General features: G+C 38.5%; 1 protein-coding gene across 2 annotated transcripts in view; it reads right to left on the reverse strand.

Moving 5' to 3' along the window:
• The window catches only part of TAF1B (TATA-box binding protein associated factor, RNA polymerase I subunit B), a 273,798-nt gene that overhangs the window by 25,909 nt on the left and 224,947 nt on the right, over positions 1-22,942 (reverse strand). For both annotated transcript variants that reach the window (XM_075201449.1, XM_075201450.1), the window contains exons 9-11: positions 10,986-11,133; positions 2,040-2,214; positions 1,226-1,269 (exon numbers count right to left, since the gene is read on the reverse strand). In XM_075201449.1, coding sequence (XP_075057550.1) covers positions 1,226-1,269; positions 2,040-2,214; positions 10,986-11,133 — 367 coding nt within the window. The remainder of the gene's footprint in view (positions 1-1,225; positions 1,270-2,039; positions 2,215-10,985; positions 11,134-22,942) is intronic.

The following is a 22,942-nucleotide window of genomic DNA, read 5'->3' on the forward strand; positions in this document are numbered from 1 at the left end:
ATAAACCCAACATTTTGTCATCTATGATCCCTAAAGGGGAACAATATAAACCCAATCTGACAATAAAGCACCTATTACCATAATGACCAGGAGAGAAAGCATAATTTTCTGCTAATGGGCATCGATATAATATACTTCCACCAAGGACTACGCACAGGCCTGTACAGATTAGACGTAGATAAAACATAGATAATAATTAAATTGCTTACTGTGACAACATCTGCACTTTGGCATTGTACTGGGTTTCTACCAGGCTTGGGTCCACTGTGCACGTTTTAGAAAATTTACAGAGGGGAAATAAAATAATAATTTTTTGGTGGCTATAAATAGGACTTTCTAATCCAGTGATGGGCAAACTTTTTTAGGAGCGGGCCAAATAAAAAAGAAAAACTTTAGGCGGGCCAATATAATTTATTAAAAAACTCAAATATTGAAATATATAATACAAATTTTGTGACTGGGACGGGAGGGTGTTATATAGCAGTGTTACCTCTATAAGTGCACCGATCGTACAGACACAGCACTTATTTCAGGTTCAGGTTGTTGCAGATCCGTCTTTCTGGTGAGCCACTAACTGACAACACAGCAGCCAATCGAAATCCGCCTTAGTATATGGCCCAGCCCATCTCTTCTCACATGACTTTCAGCCATTAGGGGGCGGGCAGGTGTTTGAGTGATTGACATATGAAGTGTCTTTTTAGGAAGGAGGATGAAGTGTAATGGAGGAAATAGCTGGGAAGGCATAAAAATGAAGGTTCTGACACACAGGGTCGGCCCTAATAATTTTATTCATATTTTTAATGAATTTTTTTAAAAATATTGGCGGGCCGGTTACAACCTCTAAGTGGGCCAGATCTGGCGCGCGCCCCGTAGTTTGCCCATCACTGTTCTAATCTGTTCCACAAAGTGCTCTCAGTTATGAAGTAGGCTGGAATAGAACACTCAATAAGATTATCAGAATGATCACAGCAGTACAGATTATTTCAGGAGTGGAGCGTGATCTTGTGGGATGCAGTGACTTGTCCCTGTGTGTGATCATGCTAGTGAGAACAGGGGCTTGCTGTACAAATGTTCCCAGTTGGGTCAATAATACATCTAGCAGTGCTACTTTTTCCTCCATGAAAGCCATTTTTTCCATTCTCTGAAGACAAGAGGTTTCTGTAACAGGCCAATGGCATACACTTTGTGTGTGCTAGACAAGGAGTGTTACCCCCCAGACCTTTACCTTTATCCTCCCGATTACTGCTCTGAGCGTTCTCTGACATCTGCCTGCAACACATAAATTAAACTGAAGTCAGAGCACCTCTATTTTGTATGGTCTTTTGCATGCATAATTAAATCAATTATTAAATTAAAAAAATAATAATAATTAGGAGATGGTTTTATTATGTTGTGCAAGTTTTAATAAGTTGTGCTTAATTATATTTAATTGCACTTTGGACATGATTTAAACCAGAAAAATGTAAGAGTTTGTACAACTGCTATTGTTTTGTTATGGTCTCCTTCTCCTGTGTGACGTGCAGATAAAACATGCACTTAAAGTGCCCTCATCACCTATACACAGCAAAGGCAGCGATTTTGTGGGCGGGGCCAATATTCACAGTAGTCTCTAAAGTAACCGAGCACTGCTGATTGGCCGTGTGCAGCAAAGGAGGGCGTCCAATCTCTCTGTGCCAGTCCTCGCCAATTATCTTTAATTTATAACGGAGCCGCAAAAGATGCGTCCAATGATCCATAATACGTTACAACATACACTATTACACTAAACATAATTATACAAAGACCAGATATCCACTAATTAACAGATTACACACAGATAACATGGTAATGCAGATCAAGTTATTTACGGGACAGTGAGTGAGAGCGATGGTAATGTGAAGTAGGTCTGTAGCTTAACAAAAGAGGGCAAATGACTTTCTCCCTCTTGCCAATCCCCCCCCAGCCCCGCATCAGAAGCGGTAACAAAATAAAAGACAACCACCAGCATCCGAGTGCTTGTTATAGACTAGAATATGGGCCATATGTTTCAACAAGCTTACCATTCCCAATCATCATTGAGGGCAAATATCAGTTTGAGAGCAACTACTATCAAGGCAGCAGCTCGAATGTCATATGGAACAATTGTAAGTTTCTTCCTGGGGTCATAAGTCAAAACAGTGTGATCATCCAGGCCAGCCTTCTTAGCCACTCGGTAGGTCCAGTTATTCAGCTCATCTTATGGGGGAGAAATAGAACATTGAAAAAAAAAGTAAAAACAAAACCTAAAGGATACATAAAGAGACGGTTACATTGTTTCTTAATTTGGTAACAATATTCTGCTGTCATGAGATGGCTATGTCTGACTTCTTAGTAACAGACTAATGTTATAAAGAACATTTGCATTATGTTCAGTAGAATAATTCAGGTCAAGTTTTAGGGGTCTATTAGCTTGATACACACAGAGGTGGGAGCATCATTGCTTAATTCACTTGTGAATGATAAGTTTTAGGGATTTCTTCAGACCTAATCAGTCCGGGTAACAAAGGGGGGAAAAAAAAAAAAAAAAAAATGAATTATAGGCACATTATAGACCGTTAGAGACACTTTGCAAGACCGTACAGAAAAATAGAAAAATGTAAATTGCCCTCAGGGCAGATCGGTCAAACATGGACTCAAACATCTCAATTAAATGAATTCCAACCTCTTCCATATGATAAAAATACGATCGTTACATGTTTGCAGATCAGTGGTTCTGATAATGTTCTGTGGAAGTTTCTTGAGAATTGGGGTTAAAATGTAGCAAATTGCATCTACAAATCCAGTAATTATAAATATAATTTAGACATAAGAGACTGGTCAATCCTTAAAGTAATGTTCTTTCACATATAAAGGTTTGTTTGTATGGATACATTCTAACCGTTTTTAATGATACTTAATCCACACAATATAGATTATATTTTATATAAATATATTGCATAAAATAGGCTGTTTGGTTTCAGCAGTTACCTACACCGAAAAGGGGGTCAAGGTAAGAGATATGATTGCTTGTTATGTTTTGAATGGTTAATATTGATTTGATTTAGAAAGGGTATGTTTATTCTCATAGAGAGATCATTACAGACTACGAGTGTGATACATTTGTATCTCATTTGTTTTTATTTGGCACAATGTTACAATGCATTCAGCACTTTATAGTTATAAGTATATGAACTCTGTATAAACTGTCCACATTTATTATGTGAATGTTTTACTTGTACCAATTAATCATGACTGCATTTGCTAATTGCTGACTTGCTTATCATTTGTTTTGATCAGTTTTTCAGGGTGGGGGGTATAAGGGATCACTGTGCACTATGGGTTTAACCTCGACAAAAGGATCCAGGAGATGCAAAATGTTGGATTAAAGAACACATCTGTTTGCATCTAAATCCCCTGAGTGCTAATTTCGCTTGTTAGAATATATAAAACTACAAGCTCCAGCATGCTTTGCCAGTAGATAGCCAGCTGTGAGCTTGCAAAGTATGTTGGGATTTGTAGTTTCACAAGTTGCCCAGGCCTGCTAGTTACAAGCAGCCTCCTGAACACCTTCCCATTTAACTACGTCACTGGGGTTTCAGATACCAAACATTCCCCTAAACTTTAATAGATTTTCACCAATGAGAATAGAGGAGCATTTAGATACGCTCTAATAAAGATGTATATAACCAGTTGAAAATGCCAGGTAGGTATTTATTTTACATAATAAACTATAAGACTAGAGTTGGGATAGATGACAGCAATTCAGTCCAATAAACTTATTAAAACCCTTTGACAATACATATGTCAGCTGTGACGTCACTATTGACTACGCAGACCTAGAAGTGGGATCCCATAGTGGCTGTTTGCCGCTATGTCCTGCATATGGTAAAATAATTGTATTCTGTGCAACTCATTTAGAGCAATAATTCTTTTTGGGTGACAAAACCTTGATTTACACTGTGTACATAGAGACAAATTGAGGGCTAGTGTTTGGGGCGGCTATGAGGGGGGATCCTGAACAAAAATTACTCTGAAGTTGTGCCGTTTACCCTGCGAATCTGCAAGCGGCACTTACAGGCAGTGAAAGGAAACTAGCTGTGCAATGTGAAATCTAAAATTGATTAATGATTATTTTTCACAGTAAACAGTGGTGATATATTAAGTAATAATAAGGCTCTTAATATAAAATTACACCAGCATAAGATTATTGATCTCCCTGAATTGTGGGTAAATCATGAGTGACTACAATATGCATGGCAATTATGTGAAAATAGCAGCCTCAGTATCCCCCAAATAGTATGAAACATTGGATGGAGGTTATATTATTGTGATTCCCCCCTTTCTAAAGATAACTAAATGATATTAGGGACAAACAAAGATAAGGTGGAAAACCTTAAGCTGGGTACACACTACAGCATTTTCCACCAACTTTTTATGCCGATCGATTTTACATGCGACCGATGGTCTGATCGCTCGGTCCATGGACTGCATACACACTAGCCTTGTTTAGGACGATAAAGGGAAGAGCGGACATCCCTTTAGCGACTTTTTACATCCATGTTGTCGTGAACAATGATTTTAATTTTGTACACACTGCAGCGACATTTGCGGGAAACATAATGAGATACCAAAGGCATTAGCATAAAGGGGAAGAGCTTTCGCTAAAGTTAACACCCAAAGCTGCATAAAAAGAGAAGACTACACTGTCTCTTCATTCATTTCTATAAAATAGAAGTTTAGTAATATACATTTAATTTAGAAAAACATTTAACTGCTAAAGTGGAATGCAATGAATATTCCCTAATAATAAAATCCCTTCGTATGTAATGGAATGCTCCATTCTCGACGTGCATCATCGCTGATTGGTCCACAGCAGAAACAAACGCCCATGTCTGGGTGCATAAAATGACAGAGGAACCTGTTTGGCGTCGAGGAGCGTCAGAAGATGGCGAGTGAGCAAGTGGCATTGGGGGTTGCAGCTATGGAGACGGAGACAGAGTCAGAGATGGTGCTGGAAGGGCCAAAAAATGTTGGAAAAGTTAAGGTGGGGGATGGAGATACTCAAGAGGAGCAAAGAGCAAATCCAATGAGCCCAAGAGAGGTGGAGATGATGGTCAAAGTACTGGACCAGGACGACAACGACTTTAAAAAAAGGTCAGTAGCACATGTAGTCTACCTGTTAGAAGGACTTTATTTCATTCTAGTGTCACATAAAGCTAAATACTTTGGGCACATACCTGTACCGTTATAATAACCAAAATGGCGCCTGTTTTCCAGAATGCTCGGAGGTTAAGCCCGCAATTATTGCGATTTCGCCACAGGGACCAAAATATAAACTGATCTCGAGCAGTGTGAAAGGTGAGAAAATTAGAGTATTTATGTCGTTGTATATAAATTACAGATATAGTAGTAAAATGGTAAACATTTTTTAATTTCCTTGTATCGTAGATAAAGAAATCAAAGGGAATAGAAACCCAAGCGACATCAAGACCTGTTCTGCCACAAACCAGTAGCACCTTTAGAAATACTAAATACTAAAAATAATACTCTGCAGTACTCAGCTCTCTGATTGGTTTGGGCGCGCTCACTTCTCATGCGGATCTTTCAGACAGCTGTGTGTGTTAAAATTTTTGTACCTTTTTCCTGCAATAAAAATGTTGCTTGAACACTGTGTGGTTTATTCTGGGTTCATTACAATTATAAGTTAATCAAGGTTAATATAACTTTAATAGGTTATAAAGGTATAAGTGTATAAAGAGTAAATATGAATAACACACGTGCTTTACACAAGTGTAATGGTCTGCAGCCAGACAGGTGCAATATACATCGATACAAAACACTAGTCAGTGATGTGCGGATTCCGCACCATGTGGGACTGGGATAGACATCAAAAAATTTACATACACGCCCCCCAGGTCGAGGAAGTATCGGAGGATTGTCGTGGATCGGTCGGAAGTTTATACACACTACACAGCAGAAACGAGATTGGAACGACCAACCAAATGAGGCGACAATCGTCCATTTGGGCAGACTTTCGACCATCGTGTCACTGCACACACTGACCCGACTTTTGAACGAGCGGTCGTATGTCGGCTGATTCAGCTGATTATTGGATGAAAACCGTGTAGTGTGTACCTAGCTTTACTGTATATCAATGATTGTGCAGGGGACTTATTATGATTGAATTATATTGAACGATAATAAAAATACTGCTATTATGCCTATAATCATAATATATGCCTAATACCGATATAATGTAATTGTTTTGATATACTATACATTTTGATGATACAAGAACCATTGAGTTAAGTTTGTGGTTATGGAGATTAACAACTATATGAATAAAAAAAAAGTATTTATAGTTTTCACTATTATTTGCTTCTGAAAAATACTGATATGAGATGTAATATGTGAGAAACATGTAAGTTGATGCCTTCTGTAGGCTCTCTTTTGGGGACAAAATTGTATCCCTCTAAAAACAAACGCCCTGAATCATTAAGGAGAGCCGAGCAAAACAAAAAAAAAAGCTTTATTCTTACACTGAAATGTAAAGATGATCTAAGATGTGTACTACCCAAACTATTAAATCTGTCCCCACATTTTAAATTGTCCTCCCCCTCCAATGCAACATGGTTTTGCCAAGGTGCAAAGTTACTCTTTTTTTTTTGCTTTGCTCTCCTTTATAGCTTGGGCCCAATATGTCTCTTGTAAGAAAATGTGAACATTGATATTTGTGGAGGAAAATAATGCTTCATTCTCCTGTTATTGGAGACAGAAAGCAGAGATAGAACAGATGAGAATAGAAGATCAAAATTAGTATCAGTAATATTAATAGAAGTAAAGGAGGACATGAGTTCATGTATTGGAATAAATATATGACTTTGTTTTCACCAATGTAGTCGATGAATTTGTGACAATAAATATAATACACATATAAACTGGGTGATATCAGACATCATATTTCAGCCCCCACTTCTAGGCTGTATATTTTATGAGAGCACTTTATCTCTCGCTACTATTCCTTTTCTTACTTTCACATTTGGCCATCACAGGCCTTGTGAATGTAAAGATTTGTAATATTAAAAAGGTATGAATAAAATTATTTTAATAAATTAATTGGACTGGAGTGTGATTGTTTATCCCAAGTCTAGTCTTATAGTTGATAGGTCTCTGTTAAGTTGGAAAAGAAACCCCTTACTGTGTATAAATAAGCAAGACATTACTTTACAAGATCATCATCATTTATTTATATAGCGCCAGCAGATTCTGTAGCGCTTTACAATTGGGAACAAACATTGATAAAACAATACTGGGTAATACATACAGAGAGGTAAGAGAACCCTGCTCGCCAGCTTACAATCTATAGGACAATGGGAGTTTGAAACACAAGGGCATGTGCTACATCATATTGCACAATGGACCAGCTAGAATGCAAAAGGTAAAAGTATTGAGTGAGCTGTGTGTGTTGCAATGTTGGTCAGAGGGTTGTTGTCTTGCGTTAGCTGTGTAGAGGATGGTAATAGAGTAATCTAGGGAACAGGATATTGGAGAAAGAGTCCTTTCTGAGTGCGGACCTACCTTTTTCTTTGTAGCTAATTATTTTACACAAGATGACCTTAGATCTAAGATTTTAAAAGTGATTATTTTTCAAGGTTGAGTTAACTTTTAAAATTATCTCTTTTCAAGATCGATGCCCTAATTGTGAGGCGGAATACTACTAATGTTTTAAGAATTACTGTATGAACAGGCCAGGAAAGTACTAGTCTTGTCACCATTTGACACCCCTGTGTCAGACATGCATGAAAACTACATTTGAGTGTCAGCCACAATTAGGTAATGACCCGCTCTGAAGTGGTAATTAACGGCCTGTAAGGAGCTGAACAACCTGCTTGTCATTAAGGCCACTAGGATACACAAGCTGACCTGTGTGTGCTGTAAACAAGCAGACCATGCCGGCTATCACTTATCTTCTTAACAGCCAGTCAGTTCCTACATTTCTAGTCTGACAAGAAACTCCGGCTTAGACATCTACACAGTCAGCAATATCCATTGTCAGCTGCACAAAATAGATAGTAGTAAACGTAAAACAAGAAATACCACAATCCTTTCTTCTGCAGAAAAGGAAAAAAATAAATCAATATGCCTCGAGTGCTCCGACGGAAAATTCCATATTGTTCAATCATCATCATTTATTTATATAGCACCACTAATTCTGCAGCGCTGTACAGAGGATATTTGTCATTTACATCAGTCCCTGCCCCACTGGAGCTTACAGTCTTACACACACACAGGTCAATTTTGAAAGCAGCCAATTCAGTGGTTCCCAAACTTTTGCAGTTCGCGGCACCCTTAGGGCTAGATTTACTAAGCTGCGGGTTTGAAAAAGTGGGGATGTTGCCTATAGCAACCAATCAGATTCTAGCTTTCATTTATTTAGTACCTTCTACAAAATGACAGCTAGAATCTGATTGGTTGCTATAGGCAACATCCCCACTTTTTCAAACCCGCAGCTTAGTAAATCTAGCCCTTAGAGTCTCCAAATTTTTTCAAGGCACCCCTCCAAAATAATTATTGAGCAGTCCTGTTTTAGAAGTAGTTGGGTCAAAAATTTGTAATAAGTATTTAGGTCAGGACAGAAATACTTATTTAGCTGTATGCAAAAATGCCCCCTCTGCATCCAGACACACTGCCCCCTCTGCATCCAGACACACTGCCCCCTCTCACATTGCCCCCTCTGCCCTCTGTCACGCTGTCCCCCCTCCTCTGCTCTGTCACAATGTCCCCCTCCTCTGCCCTCTCTCACAATGTCCCCCTCCTCTGCCCTCTCACACTCTGTCCCCGCCTCTGCCCTCTCACACGCTGTGTCCCCCTCCTCTGCCCTCTCACACGCTGTGTCCCCCCTCCTCTGCCCCTCTCACGCTGTGTGCCCCTCCTCTGCCACATACAAACTCCTCACAGATAAGGCGATGGTCGGGAATCGAACTCATGACCCCAGTGCTGTGAGCATTAAGGAAACACTAAAACTGAATAAACGGTAAATAGCAGCCATACTGTGTACTTCTACACAGCCTCTACAAATACTACAATTTGCTCTTCCCCCGGAATGATTAGAAAGCTGTAATTTAATACTAAGAGGTAGCTGTATCAGACCTTCTAAAAAGGAAAAGTGGAGATGTTACCCATAGCAACCAATCAGATTCTAGCTGTCATTTTCTAGAATGTACCAGAATTTAGCTCATTCTAGCAAGTTCAAGCTAGAATCTGATTGGTTGCTATGGGCCACACCTCCACTTTTCCTTTTTAGAAAGTTTGATACATCTACCCCTAAACAATTACCTATTCAAAAATGCAACCATTTCATAACATTTGAATTTATATATTAAACAGATACAGCACTAAATGTTAAATTGTTCTATTACACTTCCAATGTACCCCATATAAGCAGAAATATTACCAACACAGGCTAAAAATATAATTTGTTCTTAAATAATCACAAATTCAGAAGGAGTTGCCGACCAAACCCAATCTAAATTTAAGCAGGAGAGCAGAAATTATAAAATGTTATTTGTCATTTTAGCTCTGATCAGTGAGATTTGTGTGTCCAGCTCACTGAAATTACAGTAAAAAAATTTAAATATTCAGTTATTTCAAAACTACATTATTATAAGCAAGTGAACGCAAAAGCTGCTATTAAAGCATAAGCACATGACCTAGTGATCGGTGAATACCTACTACATGCAAATGCTGGTTGGGAATAAATCGAGACACCCATTTTTAACATCCCTTTAAGAAATAAAACTCACTAAGCATTAGTGGGCCATGGTGAGCATTTAGAAATGAAGTAAGGATGTCTTTCTTCATTGCTGCAACTTTATCTTGCAATGCCTCGTTAGGAGAATCGTGCCTTCCTTTTTATTTTATTAATTTCAATGATATGATGGCAGTCACCCTCAGCCAATTACAACCATGCCTTCTAAGGTTTGCTGGCCAGCCATGCAGGAAGAGTTTTTCCTTCATCTCCAAGAGAACGGGAAATGCAACATTTTCGGAGAATTGGACACCTTTCAGCAGAAGCCCTTTCTGCACAATCACAAACTCAAGAACCACATTATGGATAAATGACAAAACTATCCTGAAAGAGCAGGGGCTGTATTTCAAAAGGATCAGTGGGACATTAATTATAACTATTGCACGAACGCTTTGGCAATGAAATATTGGGGCAGGGATGTTCTTGGGAAAACTGCGCTCCCACGCACAGACACTGCAAGGAATGAGTATTTTAGATAAACACTTTCACCTCGATTTAATTTTTGGGTGTTGCACAACAGGCACCATAGGTGAAATACAGCTTTAGGGCTTATACAACTTCCCCGTTCCTCTTTAAATTCCTCAAAAGTCTGTCTATACGTGCATTTCTTGTGAACAATCAATCTCCTTTCACATGGCAGGGTCTTTCCACCCTAAAAGTAGCCAATTCTAAGTGGTTCAAATTTCTACAGGCCAGGGAGGGTTTCGAGCACAAGCGAGAGAAGACAGAAAGGTAAATGCTTCTATTAAAATAAAGTCCCTACAAGAAATGATTGAATGACTGAAGAAGCGGCTGAAGAGACATTCATGGTTTTATCCAGCGTTATGTTATTAATGTGCAGAAAACTGTCCTACAACCAAGGTTACGCAAATAGAATGTAATGTTAATATTTCTTTGCGTCTAGATCTACGGTGTCATGCTTGACCATATAAACCAAAATGAAATATAAAATCATACACAGATTCGTAGACTGTTCCTTTAAATACAGCTGTTTATACATAACTGTGTTCTTAACCTTTGTAGCCTGTAAAATGTGCCCTAAGTTCCTCTTAGCGGTTTTATATGTTGAACTTTTGGATCTTACATCATAAAAGTGTCACTATATTTAAAACTACAAAACACGTTCCCCTAACAGGCATCTAAAAAGAGAAGAAAAAAAAACCAAACAAAAACCATTTACCTGGCAAATTCACTTCCATCAGATACTTCATACAGAGCACATTAGGATGATAAAAGCACGTCTTTGTGATTGGTGGAAATAGAGGTAGATCTAAAAAGGCTCCAAGTTCCCTTGACCGCTCCAAGATATCACTGTAGACTGGGAAGGACTGCAGAGAGAAGGAAGAAATAAACTGGATTTACGTTACCTATCAGTAAAAGTCTAGCGGTAAGAAAAAGGAAAGATTATGAAAAATAAGAAACACGAATAACAATAAAACAGACATTTAAAAATACATATATACATGCTGAAGAACTGAGGTTTAAGCCGTATTATAGGAGTTAACTAGATTTTATTTTAGATTTAGTTCATAACAAAAGAAATCCTGATTCAGTGGTAAAGAAAAGCCCTAATGAAGTTACCGACAAGTTGGATCGGCTTTGGCGCCCACATCTTGGTGTAGGTCACTAGACCAGGTTGGATCGGGTTTGGCGCCCACATCTTGGTGTAGGTCACTAGACCAGGTTGGATCGGCTTTGGTGCCCACATCTTGGTGTAGGTCACTAGACCAGGTTGGATCGGCTTTGGTGCCCACATCTTGGTGTAGGTCACTAGACCAGGGTCCGACGCGGACCTTTCATCTGCAGATGTTAAGTAGGGATGCAGCCAATGATTTTTTTTTTTTTATATTTTTATATTAAAGTATTTCCGCTAATGGTCCTAGAACGAATGTTGTTGAATAGATAAAGCTCAGGGTGCATGAGGAATGGAACAAAAAGATGTCAAAGTGAGAACCTGGCTGCTCTATTAGAAACAAAGAGGAATTATACCAGAGATGCCCCGCAAAAGAAGAGGTTGTTTTTACCATTAATAATAAACAATGCCCTATATTCAGAAACATGAAAATAAACCAAAAAACAAAAACATTTTCCTGATCATATCCTTTTATTTCTGTCTGTAAAAGTGGACATTTAAAACTTCTATTTTGTTCACAGCATTTATACTGACTCCGATCTGTAATTGCAAGGACTAGTGCTGAATATATTGGTATTAAAGAAATGTATTAACACAACTTGCATAATTCAGACCCATTACCACAAAAAGGGTGTTGACGATCACTCCAAAATACCAAACAGCGGTTGTATAAACTGTAGTTAAGAACAGACGTACAAGAATTGTCCAGCAGTTTAAACTGACCAACCACACGTGTGTGTGTGTGTGTGTGTGTGTGTGTATACACACACATCTCTATAATGTCTCTCCCTCTAAAGATATAATATTCAGAACGGTTGGTTTCCTCGTGTTCTGCATGAAATGCGCCACGAATAAATTAAAACAATACACTCATCTAAATGCGCCCTTAAAAGGACAATGTAGTTTTGCAATACAAAACTGCAATAAGCACATACACACAAATGTCATAATCAGATACTTTTTCTATTAAATAGTTAAATATCAACAGGTGTCTGTGACAATTGAACATTACAAAATTACTGATATTGTTCATCAATTCGGACATCTACATTTGATTGCATTGGATCATCTGAACAGTGGATGGAAGTAGGTCTATTGCAATCATGCAATTAAAGCCTAGTGATTTCACAAATTATTCAAGCATGTAGATAAAGATTGTAATGTGAGTTGAGCAATCAAAATGAATAGACTGAAAGCGATTGGATAGTAACGTGTGTGCCTTAAGCTGGGTACACACTACAGAATTTTCCACCAACTTTTTATGCCGATCGCTCGGTCCATGGACTGCATACACACTAGCCTTGTTTAGGACGATAAAGGGAAGAGCGGACGTCCCTTTAGCGACTTTTTACAGCCATATTGTCGTGAGCAATGACTGTAATTTCATACTCACTGTTGTGGATCGGTCGGAAGTTTATACACACTACACAACGGAAACGAGATTGGAACGAAAATATTAAATGGTGCGACCAACCAAATGAGGCGACAATCGTCCATTTGGGCAGACTTTCGACCATCGTGTCACTGCACACACTGACCCGACTTTTGAACGAGCGGTCGTATGTCGGCTGATTTAGCCGATTATTGGATGAAAACTGTAGTGTGTACCCAGCTTAGTTGTACATTGGCGAGATTGTACAGAACGGTTACCACTCATTTGGAATAATCAAGAAGTAAATAAAATGACGTGTGTGCCTAGCTAAAAAGATGATAAGCTTCTCTATAACAGTAAGAAAGACAGCGTGAAATACTGGCATTATTAATAATAAAAGTCCAGTTCACTATTTAAAATGAGTTACACAATAAAGTACGAGTGCATAGACAATATTTTCTCTTTCTCTCTATACTAGAAACGCTACAGTTGCATCACTATGTGTAGTACGTGGTATATAGAGCAAGTATCTGGCTAAACCAGTTTTGTACGGTTTCCAATTCTTAGTTTGGCCTTAAGTAGCAGAAGATTTTTAGACAGCCATTAGTCATTTTATATCTCATTATGTATGGTTTTAGTGGTGTGGTTGAGAAAAACAAATAAAGGGACATTAGTATTGCTCCCAACATTCAGAACCCTCAAAACGGGTCAAAATAAGCCTTGCCCGAACTCCGCCCAGTTACAACCAAACTCTGCCTACAAATGGACATATTTGGTAAAAATAACCCACCCACTTTCTCATTAAGCCCCGAACCCTTTTGCAGACTGCAAAATCGGGAAGTCCCGCCAAAATAGGGCTAGTTGGAAGGTATGCATTAGATCTGAAAAAGCGGGGTTTCTAATAAAAGGTTAGACACACAGCTACCTCGCTATAAGAAGTTGTCCAGCAGGCATAGTTAATTTTACATATTCTGTCAGCTCATTTGGGTGCGGCTCACAAGCCAGTCCTTGCTAGATGTAAGCCCCTATACCTGGGAGGTGAGCGCATCTGATTTTACTGCATTTTAATGGTGTTTAAAAGCATATATGTCAAGGTAGGACCTGCATATAATGAGGTGCCCTTGACCCAGGGATGCAGGCTTAAATGTTTTGATCAAAATATGAACCAATGCCTCATGTTTTCATTTTCCTTCATACACACATGTATGCAGTGTTAAGAATAAGCGCTGACAACAACTGTCCTATAATTTTACCACACTGGGGTGTTCACGCCTGGCAGAAGGGTTACAGCAGTAAGATCATTTAGCTTCACTAGATTTTTTTTTTTAGTTTCAAAACGATATTTTATATAGCGGCAGCATATTGTGGTGCGTTGTACAATTAGAGGATATACAATCATTCACATCCTGACCCAGTGGAGCTTACAATCTGTCCACGCACACACATACATTCTTATTTTGGGTAATACTATTAATACCCTTTGACACATAAAATCAGTTAGCCAATAAGATCAACCATCATTTATTTAGTAACCATCATCCAATATACACAACATACCCGCTGGGCAATTTAAAATAAATTAAACATAACTGTTTGCGTTTTCTAACCTATGAAAAACAAGCTGAAACTCTAGCCCCAAAATGTATTGAATGTAGCTATGATAAAGAGACAGTGAACAAGGAATACTCAGGAGTCAAACAATTTAGCAAAAATAATCTGCTTTCATATAGATTGTATCAGACAGACAGCTTTGATTTCTCATGTTTAAATACAGTAGCAATACTAAAACTGTAGAATCTTGTAATTAATGACTGGTATGTTTTGGTAAAATAGGAGGACCCTTAAACATGTACCTCCTCGTAACTTTATTTATAAGGAAGCATCAAACCTTGCAATGTGCATACAAGCATCTACATCCCATGTGGAACAGAGCAGATATATACATGGTAAAACAAGCTCCAGGATTTCACCACTGTATGAATTATATGGGCTGCAACTTACAAAAATCTTCACACACGTTTAAAAATCAATTAAAGGAAGTTATTTCCCATGAAAAATTAAAAAAGGAAAAGCTCTTTGATAGTACTTTATTATACTCATCAGCTATTTATATAGCGCCACAGATTCCGCAGCGCTGTACAGAGAACTCATTCACATCAGTCCCTGCCCCATTGGAGTCTAAATTTACTGACATACACACAGACAGCCCAAGAAAGACTATTCGTGGGTTGGACCAAGTGTAGCAGCGTATATCGGTAATGTCAGGAGAGTTCTCCCCACACATGTGGTCTCAAACCATTTTTTGGAAGTGAATAATAAAGATCCAACCGCTCTGTTTGTGGAACTACAACATATTACTACTATTATTTTTTTTTTATGAGAGAGACACTAGACACTGTCTCCATTTAAAGACATGAGGCCGAGTGGATTATTTTGGTACAAACTGATAGGGTTAAATATAGACCATCTGGGTGCTTTTGATTTTTACAAGTATACATGTTGTACGATTTTACCTTCAGACATTTTTTTTCCAGATTTTTCCCATATATCTTTTATCCTGGCTTTGACAAATATTACTTTGAAGATTAAAGATGATGAATTATATTCCTTTTCAAAGTATGTTCTTCCTGAGTTAGGTGTGTATACGGTAGTAGTACTTATCCCTAGAATAACCCTTGGTTTGTTTGATGTATAAATTATGTTTTTTTTATCCCCTTTATCATATGAGCAGTAATAAGCAGTAATACATATATAAAATATTAATCTATTCCTGTTTCATACAATAAGAACGTATGCCTCAGCACTTCAAGCACGTATATTTCACCTTGATAACTTTAAAGTTGCACAAGGAATGATTACTGTACGAACTATACGCTGTCTACACATGGACCGAATCTAAATAGGCTAACTCGGCCCATTTATACCATATATAAGAAGATCATGTCCCGTACTGCAGTAACATTTCCCTTAAAAAAGTCTACATCATAGTTGCCTACTCTCCCGGAATGTTCAGGAGACTCCCAAATATTTGTGAGTTCTCCCGGACTCCCGAGAGAGCAGGCAAAAATCCTGGATCCAGCTGTCTCAGTTGTTGAAGATGGGTGGGGCTAAACGTGTCATAGTGGCCCTGCCCCCTGCTGCGATTGGCCAAAATTGCATAAGATTGACAGGGGCGGAGCCTAACGGGGAATCACGTGTGGCCACGCCCCTTCGACGGGCCCCCTCCCTGACAGCTGCCTTCAAAAGTAGGCAAGTATGGTCTACATAGATGATCGAACGCATTGGGTTCAGACATTTGCCAGGTTCTCTCCTGCATAGGCAGAAAAAAACATCTCTATTGCAGGCTGGAATGCATACCATACAGGAACATGCTTTTTTGGATAACTATAATGGGATAGGGTGCATTCAGTTGGTTATTTCATCAAAAGAGTTATACAGAAAATTTGAGGAAGGGGTTTAAAAGTAACGGTCTGCTTGAACATACCGATAAAAAACAAAAAAATAAACAAAAAAACAAAACAAATAGATTTCAGTCAGACAACAAAACATAGGGAGACTTAGTGGGATTGCTTTTATTTTAATAATTTACTATTATTTTATTTGTCTTCAGCATGTACAGTTTTATTGTATAATAAATTGTGGGACACTTTACACTACTGTAAATTCTGGTTTACATTTGTGGATGACCGTGTGCAATATAACCAACCATGGAAGGACATTGGAGCACTTGGAGGAAACGCCAGCAAACCCAGGGACACTCCATGCAGATAACCCCCAAGACCCCGCCATTGAGATGCTAAACATTGTGCCTTCAAAAATATATTTACACACTTGCCTTATTTTGATAAAAATATTCAGAGCGCCACACAGACTTATTCTGCACAACCATTACAGTTGTCATTTGATACAAAATATATAAAATTATTCACAGCAAAAATACAATAAAAAATTTCCCAATGAAAAAAACGATCAATCATGAAAAAACAAAGATTAGGGTTTAAAGAAAAAAAAAAAAAGCATAAGTTTGACACAGCAAGGAAAGCCATACAAAACATTTGGAGTATAGATTAGTTTGTCCCATTAGTGCAAGACTGATTAAAGAAAAACAAAAAAAACATTGCACTGCCTTCTAGCTAATCCAAAACCATAGCAACCAATTAGACTTTTGCCTTCATTGTCTCACTTGCGACAGACAGGTAACAGTGAACTACTGATCGGTTGTTATGGTTTCACCTTTGAATGATGATAGTAAACACCCCCCTGAATTGACCAGCCCTCCCTCTTTCTGAGGTGAACACAAAGTTCTACAAACAACTGTATCCATCAGGGATGGGGGAATGAAGCCATGGAGAACAAGCTAAACCAAATGCCTGTATTTATAATCTACACCCACTCAATGTAATCCTGAGATTGTCAATGATGGGTGCAGTCAGTGACAAGAAATGGCTGCATTTACTGATGAGCCGACCTGCCGGTATCAGTTGGATTATTATGACTGATATGTCTTATGGAAACAATGAAAACTAAGTAAATGTTAGCACATGTAATATGACAAGATGACTGTACTAGATTACTACAGTCAGTCAATTAATGGAATGAAGAGAACAGATTTGCTCTACGCCTTCAGCCTCTAAAAGATGCACAATGGGTGACATTTACTAGAACTGGTATCTACTAAAAACATATGGGCACATAATGCTGCTGAAATATTAACCAATGTCTCTGTAAACATTAATACCGATTTCATATCTATATCTCTATCACAATGTTTGTGTTTATTTTATTTAAACCAGTACAAAATAGGTGCTCCGACTTTTTTAATCATTTAGACTTTGCAAACCTATTGACGCCTTACAAAGCCTTTTTAAAATAATGGAAGTTATTGATTTTTCAAATACATAGGTCACAGAAAAATGGCATATACCCAGGAGCGCTACTTTATGTATGGAACTAGCTTAGCAATCACTCCCCCATATAATAAAAAGCAATTGACTCTATGCACAATACAGGCCTTATCTCTGCTTACCAGACAACAGCTAGTCAATTACAAAGGTAGCACTTCAGGAATAACTATACACAGGGTTATATTTTCCTCACTCCAGGAATGTTTCTTTCCAGTAACGAACTTTGATCTCAGCATTGTCAGTGTATTACTGTGGATATCGGCTGATTAGGAGGACACATGCTGCATCCACACAATATGCGGCTACTGATATGTGTCAGCAAGAGGCACAAGTAAATATTCCCCTCAGGAGGATGAACCGCTAGAGGTGTCAGTGGCTCTCTCTCCAACAGACCCTCACGCTAGGTGGGTGTAGGGCGTTCTAAAGGAAAAATATTCCCTTGAGTTCCATTATAACAAACTAATTGATAAGCCCCCCCTGCTGAATTTGTATGGCTGCTCAGGGAATAAGAAAACAGGGCTTAATTAATGCAGGCAATGCGGCACAAACCGTCACATCACGGTCATCATCGGACTGAAATTTCAGCCATCACAAATAGAAATCTGATTGATCCTGATAAGATGGTGACCAGTATTGCTGGTCATTTATATGTACAAATGCAAAATCGGCCAAATTTATTGTAATACAACCATACAAATTTCAGCGTGTATCGGCAGATTGCATAAAAGGAGATTTCAGGTGATTCTAAAGGGTAGATTCAATTCCTTGCGTTGTTCTATAGAATGCACTATTACCGTTACGATGGTAATTTCAACACAGATTTTTATTTGCGGCTAACAGAGAAATTAACATGGTAAAGGTAATAATGCATAGGCCGTCCGCACACTATTACCGTTACCGGGGATTGAATCTCCCCCCTAAATATAAAAAAATATATATAATTACAAAAAAAAAATATTATAAATTTATTCCTTAATCTATTTTAACAAAATAAAATGGGTTTTTTTCAATGTATTTTTTTTTAACAGTGTGTGAGCTCATGTACTCTCTGTATGCTCATATTGTGTATTTCCCCATTGTACACTGCTGTATCCCTTTGTAAATATTGTTAATAGTAGTAATAATACAAAATAAAAAAAAAGGATTCTTTACACCAGTTGTGGTTTATTCTCTATTTATTTATTGTCCTTTGAAAGCTTCAAAAATACTATACACACTGAAATACAACAAAACCACCTGCTCAATTTTAGTCTTCTAATTTAAAGAGTAAAAAACACAAATAAAAAACAGAGCTTATTTGTGTCCTAAACTTTTAGGAAAGAGGCCATTCCTTATTGATTGCAGATAAATAATCCTATGGAACTTTATATGAACCTTTACTATGCTAATTATATATTGAACTTTGTTTTCCCTCTTAGAGGGGGAGTTCAATACATAAAAGTCCTTGAAATTGCTGGGAAAAAATGTTTTATAGAAGTCTCACAAAATATAGCAGGGTTTTGTTTTCTCGATTAGGTCATACCTGAGACAAGTAAGGACAAGCTAGAGTTTCTGTTACACAACAGATTACTCCCAGCTAAAACCTGAACACAAAGAGCCTGCCAGACACTTCCGGCTAGAATACAGAAGTAGAGAGAGCCTCACCCATGCCGACATTGGGCTTTCCAAGTATATTTTTCACTAAATGGTAAAAGCAGCTTAGTGTATCTGTGTCACTGGAGAGATGCCAGCTGTGGGCATTGGACTATTGATCAACCCATCTCTCTATGAATAAGTATCTAACCGGAAGTCAGACAAGCAACAACACTGCTGGAAGGATCCCAGAAACACCACAGCTGCTGAAGAACCTCTTGAAGGTCAATGGCTTAGGAGTCATTAAAAAGCTAACTAATTACAGCCTTAGTAAGTATGGCCCGAATAAAAGTGGGGTAATGTACCCAGGTCTGCTCAATATGCTGCCTCTTACTGCGCCGGGCAGGGGACATGTTTAATGAAATGTAGAGAGGAAGGGAATACTCTATCTTCCATCAGTCTGGAAAGAGGGGTGGGGTGCACCGATTGGCTTGCGGTCTCCAGAGTAATGGAAATAATCTTGTCTGAATTTCAGGGTAGGAATGAGGCATGGTCTGCTGTACTCATTTATACATTGTGGTTGCCCTCAAAAGATTTGCATTCATTTATTATTGGTGGGTAGTAAGTGCCATGTACTGCTGCAAATCCAAGCTATATATAAATGGAGTACAGCCACTATTTACTATGCAGAGGCTGCTTTAGGAGCCCGGAATAAAATTCCCCTTCTCCACAAAGACATTTTCCTCTTCACCAGGAGCACAATTCTGCCAGAGAAATTGAGGAACTGCTATGCGGGGCTAACTTCGGCACATGCACATAACGATATGCCTGCGAGGGATCCGGCAAAGCCGGAGGGGCTTCAACTGGATCCCGTTGTATAAGTCAAGTAAAACTGTCGGATCTGTCTGGTATTAAACCTTTGTTAAAAAAAAAAAAAAAAGCAGATAAAAAGGTTCTTTCAGCAATTTGTAAATAGACCCCTTCGTTTTTAACAAGTAAGTCAAGACCAAACTGTATTTAACTTCACATCCCATTTATAAATATGTCACATCTGGTTGTCCTTTACAGGGGAGTGGTCAGGAGCAAAATATTTAGACGCAATCTGAAAGTCACAAAAGTTCTGCAATACGAGACATGTGGAGGGTAAATTGTGAGATTTATTCAAAGCTAAATCATGAAAGACATAACCCAACAATAATTTCCTACATGAAGTTTGCTTTCAGGACCAGAATATTGAAATAAATAAAAAGGAGAGGTTCTTTATTAGCTAAATGAATGCTCCATGGTAGAAATAAAGTTTTGTTCACTGGCCTGTGTGGCGATTGACCAGTCAATATGACCCAACCTAAAGAGGTCCCAGTTATAAAATGTTTGTGGTCGATTCTATTTCTGCCAAACATGTCTGAAATTCAATAGCACAGATTTGAAAACACAAGAAATGAAAAACAGTTATATTTACAGAGGATGGGGGATAATTCAAATAAATAAAAATCACACAATGATTATGAAATCATGAAAGACAAAAAGTGCCCCCCATGAAGCCTGGACCTCCAGTGACTGCAACGTCACTGAATCTGGATTATTAAACCCCCTCCTTGAATGTGCTCGATTTGAAACCTGGTGCGGTTTCAATTACCTTGCAAACACTAGTACGTCACCAAAACAGTGCCTGAACTCACCAAGTCTATACCTGCCGACACCATCGTTAGCCCCCGCTTGTTTACAAGCATATGTGCAATCCTCTCTTGGACAGAGACGGAACCATCACAGAGGCCCTTATTTTAAAGCCTGCTGACACACATTGATTTCGGTTTGTCAGTCTGAGCAGTAACCCAAGGAGCGTTAAAGCACAAACATAACCAGATCCTAGTGTATTGAATCATATTGGGACTTAAGGAAAACTATGCAGATCAAATTATGAACCCCATTATTACACTGGTGTGTGGGGGTGATAGGTGGGTCTATATTCAACCAAAGTGGGCCAGCGGCAATACTAAGCATTGTAATTGGGTTGTTTGACCTAACAACTGGATCAGTATAAGGTGGTCAACAACAATATTTCAGTGACTACATGAATATCAGAAGCCTTAAATATCAAAGGGGACATAACATTTTTTCCTGTAATTGTGTATATCCAGCTACCATAAGGGCTACAGGACATTAGGATTACATCCACTGTGTGAATACTAAAGCCATTACCCTCAGTTATTAATACAACCATTACATTATCCAGCCAGCTACAACCACAACACTGACTATTTTCAATGCACTTAACAAAAACCAGACCTTTATTCTACAATTTCCCCTGCATGCCCATCACTGGGGTAACCGTTGCTAAACTCTCTATGTGCAGAATACAGAATGGGGGTTGCAGAAGAGAACCTTCAATTCGATATTTAACGGAAGTATTTCAGTATATTTTTATAAAAGGGGCACTCCTTAGAGGGAGGAATTAAAGACACAATGAATACCGCAAAGTTCACTGCAACTAAGAAAATACATAACAGGCTGATCAACATTTTTATCATGTCTCAAAAACATTCCAAATACCTGCAGCCCTGCTAGCAAGTGTAACCTTTATGCTATGGTGCAGTCTAAATACATTTTGTTTTTTTTTTACAGGTTAATAAAGAAAACTATATACAGGGAGACAATTCAAACTGAACCAGTTCCACCAATCAGTGTCTGAACTGAATCTCTCTACTAATGGGCAAGTGTGACATTTACTTGATCCAGTAAAACAAACCAGAATCACGAACCTGGAACCTCTTCTGCAGGTTCTACCGGTAATGGCTCATGAAATCTGTAAAACCGGACAGTTCTCTACTAAGACAAGGAGTTCTGGGATCTCTGTTTTATTATATTGTTGAGTCAGAGCTTTCAGCGAAGAACTGGAAAGTCCAGGCCGGGTTACATCGCTGTTACACTAATATTTTGCAGATACAAAACTCAAGATAGATACAATGATGCACTGAGAAAGCACCAATCATGTTACAATAGTATTATTCATCCTTATATGCAGCCACACGCATACAGTAGATGGATAGAGAAGTACTGAACGCACCAATCCAGCACTCAGCAGCTGCTTTAAGCTTTAGAAGATGGATAATTGACGACAAGTAATACAACACATCAGATAATACCTTGAAAGATCTACCCAATAACAGAACAATAGCCTATGACTCATTTAAATAACACATTGAAAAGGATATATATTATGATCATGTGGAAACACTTTCCGAATCCTACTCACAAAAAATACACTCATGTGGTGTGCGTGTGTGTGTGTGTGGTGTGGTGTGTGTGTGTCCCACATTATTATAATATGCACAAATGGATAAAACTATGAAGCCTTTCATCCCAGACATTGTCATACATAGCAAGAATGTTAACCTACCAGTATGTTATTGGAGTGTGGGAGGAATGCGGAACACGCAGGGGAAACCCACACAAACAAGGGGAGAACATACAAACTCCACACAGATAGTGCCCTGGTCGCAATCGAACTCCTGACCCCAGCGCTGTGGAGGCAGCAATGCTGACCAATGTGCCAACCACAATACTAGGATACAGACTCCTATAGCAACTCTTCAAGGAAACCAAAAGTGCATGTGTACATTCAACTTGCTAGTGGTTCTCATTGGGCCGGGCCAATT

The sequence above is a fragment of the Mixophyes fleayi genome, chromosome 3 (genome assembly GCF_038048845.1).
Source record: "Mixophyes fleayi isolate aMixFle1 chromosome 3, aMixFle1.hap1, whole genome shotgun sequence".
Taxonomy (NCBI): Eukaryota; Metazoa; Chordata; class Amphibia; order Anura; family Limnodynastidae; genus Mixophyes; species Mixophyes fleayi.